The 5,000-nt window shown below is 42.4% G+C and overlaps 1 protein-coding gene across 1 annotated transcript in view; it reads right to left on the reverse strand.

The window, feature by feature from the left end:
• Nucleotides 1-339: 339 nt before the first annotated feature.
• Nucleotides 340-5,000, reverse strand: part of cntf (ciliary neurotrophic factor) — a 6,246-nt gene continuing 1,585 nt past the window's right edge. The window contains exons 2-3 of the mRNA XM_060047271.1: nt 2,872-3,192; nt 340-1,555 (exon numbers count right to left, since the gene is read on the reverse strand). Of these exons, the coding sequence (XP_059903254.1) occupies nt 1,397-1,555; nt 2,872-3,192 (480 nt within the window). The 3' untranslated portion in view covers nt 340-1,396. The remainder of the gene's footprint in view (nt 1,556-2,871; nt 3,193-5,000) is intronic.

The following is a 5,000-nucleotide window of genomic DNA, read 5'->3' on the forward strand; positions in this document are numbered from 1 at the left end:
TTTTTTTTTTTCCGGTTATCCGTATCTCACTTATTTAACCACAGGGGAAAGTGTATTTTCTAAAAGGAACGTTTGGTGGAATTGTTCTGGAATGGGTAATCTCACCCTCTTACTTAATTTGAACCATGAATCAATTTGACTCCTCTTGAACAAGGCTGGCTCTTCCAGACTATGGAATGGGTAAAGACGTATCTCTCTTTAATTATCATTGGTGTAATTTAACCAACTAATGCTTTCCTGGGTTAAAAATACAACGGACATCTATAACAAGTCTATTCAAGGTATCTGGCACATAAATTATAAAAACATATCTAACCACAATGTACACGTTATGTTCAATATATTCTATTCTTTATTTCTTTTAAATAATCAATAATTGTAGATTTGTATCTTTGGTCCTTGGAAGTTCGTCAGTAAGTAAACAGTGAAGAAATATAAATAAACGTCAGAACAAAGATAAAGCAATGTGCATTACAAACAGCAGATGGCGCTATTTTACATACGCCCCCTTAAATAAATGCCACTGGATGGCGGAGTTGTTCAAGTAATGCTAAACCATAGTTTTCAAACATGAATCACAAAGATACGACCTACCTTTATAACGAACTTGGAATTTTGGATGTAACAAAGCATGTCCCCCATGTTAGTGAGTTACTTAAAAAAATGACCTACAGAATGACATTAACTTAAATTATCCAAATTAAATTAAAAAAATTAAATACATTTCACTCAAATGAATGGAAAGCCAATTTACGATAATTTTGACCAATGACTTTTCCTCCCATCCAAAGCATGACATTTGAAATATGAAAATAACCATAAAAAATTAAGAAAGAATAAGAAAGAAAGAAATATAAAACAAACAAGATAGCCTGCCTTCAGGTATATAACCATGTGACCATAACCAGCAACAATGTGTATCAAATCACTTTATGCATTTAATGCTGAAAATTTAATGTTATACGATTCTCAAGTGCAGGACGACCGTTTTCCTTGAACTATTTTTGCTCTTTCTTCTGAAGCTGTCTACTTTATCTAGCAATACACCTAAAGTGTCAAATTATATTTGTGCTCTCGCTCACTCTTCACAGACTGTTTTAGTTCAAGATTAGGGTCGTCTTCACATTCTTTGTTCCTCTTGTTGCACCAGGGGATAAAACACCTCCTCCTGATCAGAACCTCGCAAAACTCCTTTCTGTTGCCCTGGCAATCCCCTGCGCGCACACACACACACACACACACACACACACACACACACACACACACACACACACACACACACACACACACACACACACACACACACACACACACACACACACACACACACACACACACACACCCCTCTCCTCTTTTCCATTTTCTCCAACCCTCTGCACTCCTCTCCCTCCCTCCCTTATTGCATGTTCCTCCTTCTCCTGGTGGACATGCGGACGGACCCCGGCCCGGCCAGCGCCTGCAGGAGGGTGATGGCGGCCTTGCTCCAGTATTCCAGCTCCCCGTAGATCCGGTAGATCCACATCTTCACCTCAAACAGCACCGTGGACCCGTCCGGCTGCCAGCGCAGAGGGGAACCAACACAAGGATTTAGAACGGCCCATAGTCGAGTTGAGTTAACAGGCCCAAATCATCTCAAACAAAAAAGTGAATGCTTGTTTGTCTGATAATACTTCATGGAACTAAATGTGCACCCTTGTTGTGTGTTGTACGTCCTTGCACTTGAAAATAGTACTTAGCATTGTGTAGCATCTTATCCTAGCTAGCTTTGTTACATACAGGGAAGGAGTTTACCTAACAATTGTTAGTGCTTGGCACTTGGTTCTATGAACAGCCTAACTGTGCCGACAGCGATACATTGTTTTTCTTCCCTCTGAAAAAAATGTACTTATTGTAAGTCACTTTGGATAAAAGCGTCTGCTAAATAACCTACAAGTAAATTTGAATATATTAAACATATCAAAGGACCATGGGGCTCGAACACAACAGCGGACAAGGACGCCTGAGAAGACATAGGTTCTGGATGTCACAGGGGCAGGAGGCCTTTGATTAGAGCCCCGCTGACCGCCTGCGTCTTTAAAAGCGATGCTACCAACCAATGCTTGAGAAGCGATGGCAGGGGGGGGGACCAAGCTTTTGGGCCTGCTCGAAAATAGCCTTATTTTGGAAAGACGTAACTTCTGGAGAATTCTAGGCACGGGATATTCCCCTGGACCAGCTGTTGTTCTTAATGGAAGTATCACTTATTGAATCACACCTGTTAAACACAGGGTGTTGAATACTGCATAGGCAAAAATAATTAGTCTTAACCGGATTAAGCCTAACCCTCCCACGATTGTTCAATGGTTACTTGAACATGTAACATGATGGTATACATCACTTTCTTGTTTTGATTTTGTAGGTATATGTATGTAGTTGTGCGTCTCTAAGGTGTTCTAGGTTTGGACGCTTATTTAATCTATATGTGCATGCACGTCAATCTCAAGTTTTTGTTTGAGTTTTTGTTATGTAATGTTAATATCCTAATAATGTGTGTGAACGACAAAAGTTAAATAATTATATACTTGTCATATAGTGTCTTGGCTAATTGCCGGTATGAGGGATGCTCAACTGGTGCAGCACCTCAGTTACACCGCTAGGATTAGTTTCAAACTAGGGACCAATATGGTAAGAAATATATGAACTTTTGATAATAACGTCCTCTAAATACTTAAAGGTAACATTGTGTTGGTAGAGCCTTTAACATTGAATGCAGCTACCTGTCCCTGTATTTATATTTGTATTCGTACAAAACATATAAACTCATATAAAACCAATACAAACTCAAATAAAATGTATAGAAACTCCTAAGAATCGGTTAGACTGCCACCATACCTCTTGACAGTTGGTGGTGGTCGTCAGGGCTGCAGTTCCACTGAAGCGCTTTAGGACCCCCCGCGTGCTGCCGAGAAGCAGCGCCAGCCTGTCCTTCACCGTCTTCCTCTGCTTCTGGTATTCAGCCTTCCCCACCACTGTCACCCCGACTGCCTGCTCTTCCCGGGCGATGGCCCGCTCCAACAGGCAGTGACACTGATCCAGGGCGGAGATGATGCGCCCCAGCTGGTCTTGGACCTCCAGCTGGGAGGAGGCGGGCGGGACAGAGACCAGCAACAGGTCAGGCAGGACCAGATCAGTTCCAAGGCTCTCCTTCTTCCTCTGGAGGGGAGAGATCACACAAGGGAAGGAAAACATGTCACACATGCGAAACAGAAGAAGGAAATAAACAGGGGAACGTAAGGTTATCCGCAGGGATGTCTTGCCATCTAAAACAATTACCAACAAGTGTAAATAAAAGATCGACTAACCTTTTATCCCTATGGCCATTCTGGACTAGTAGTTGTTGTATTAAAATAAACTGTGTAGATACAACCTTTTTTTGCTTGTCTACGTAAAGCACATTTAAAACACGGTGCTGCACGATTCCAGGGTGTGCTGCTTCAGGGATGGTTTTAAGGACATGGCCAATCACATCTTGTGAGGATTGACATTGAGCCATAAATGTACTAGTAATGATTATTAACCTGTTCTTTTGGTTATCAAGCCAAAGATCACTCAACGTGTTCTTTGATTTCGGTTGGTATTCAGAGAACGGAATGAGGTGGGCGTCGCAGTGTTCGTGTCTCTGCGTGTCACCGCTAGGGGGTGCCACTCGGCAGACGCCCAGAAATAGGTAGTCGTAAGATAGATGGGGGTATATAGAGGGTATGAAGGCAGACATCCTATATCGGATACAACCTTTCATTGTTGTCTCATGTATTGTTTTATTTATATTATTAGTATTTATTTGTCTGATGTCTGAAAATCAATAACAACTTTTAAATGAAAATATAAATGGTGGTTGTGGTGGTGGTAGTGATTGTGGTTGTAGTGGTGGTGGTGGTGATGTTGGTGGTGGTAATGATGGTGGTGGTGGTGATGTTGGTTGTGGTAATGATGGTGGTGGTGGTGATTGTTGTTGTATAGGTAGTGGTGGTGGTGATGGTAGTGATTGTGGTTGTAGTGGTGGTGGTGGTGATGTTGGTGGTGGTAATGATGGTGGCGGTTGTGATTGTTGTTGTATAGGTAGTGGTGGTGGTGATGGTAGTGATGTTGGTGGTATTGTTGATGGTCGAGGTGGTCGAGGTGGTATTGATGGTGGTGGTGGTAGAGGTAGAGGTGGTGGTGGTGGTGGTGAGGTCTAAAAGTCTGCTGCTGGCTATCGTCGACCAGCGGGAGTGTCATGGCGACCCGCTGACGAAACTTCACAGACACGACGAGAACCGAGCCAAGACCCCTCCCACATACACCATCACTGCACTGCCTTCCCAACAACTGACCACCTTCACATTCAGACAGCGTCTGGATTGTCAGCTGTTCCCTGACATTGGAGTCATTACCAAAACGCATTGATGTTAGTGTGTGGTGCGAGTCAGGAAGTGAGCCCTTATGAATTCCCCAGGGAGCGTGTTACATTGTAGGCTGGATGTTTAGACCTGTGTGCAATTTAGTAACAGTGTGAGTCAGATAGAGCGGTGCCTAATTTCATCAGCGTGCCTCCACAGGAGTGAGGAGAAAGAGGCCGTCTACAGTTGAAAGGACAAAACCCGACAAAACAAAGGGGAATTCCTTTTTGTGGGAGGATTATCTTCTGTTATCCCAGGAAAGGTCACACTCACACTAAACCGGTAGACGTGGGAAACTCGTCTTAAGGATTTCAGTCCCAAGTCTGACTTTAATGTCGGTCAATGTCTAATACAATGTATTTGTGTACACATAATAATGTCTGTTATGTACACACAAAGGCATTGTGTAGCTCCCTCCAGTTAACCGAAACGGACACATGGACAGACACTGGGTTGTATACATATTTAAACTTACTTTATATTACTATATATATTAGTAATAGCAAGAAAGTATAAGCTGTATACAATCTAGTGTCTGTCCATGTCTAATATAATGTATTTGTCTTTACATAATAGACATTA

The sequence above is a fragment of the Gadus macrocephalus genome, chromosome 3 (assembly GCF_031168955.1).
Source record: "Gadus macrocephalus chromosome 3, ASM3116895v1".
NCBI lineage: Eukaryota > Metazoa > Chordata > Actinopteri > Gadiformes > Gadidae > Gadus > Gadus macrocephalus.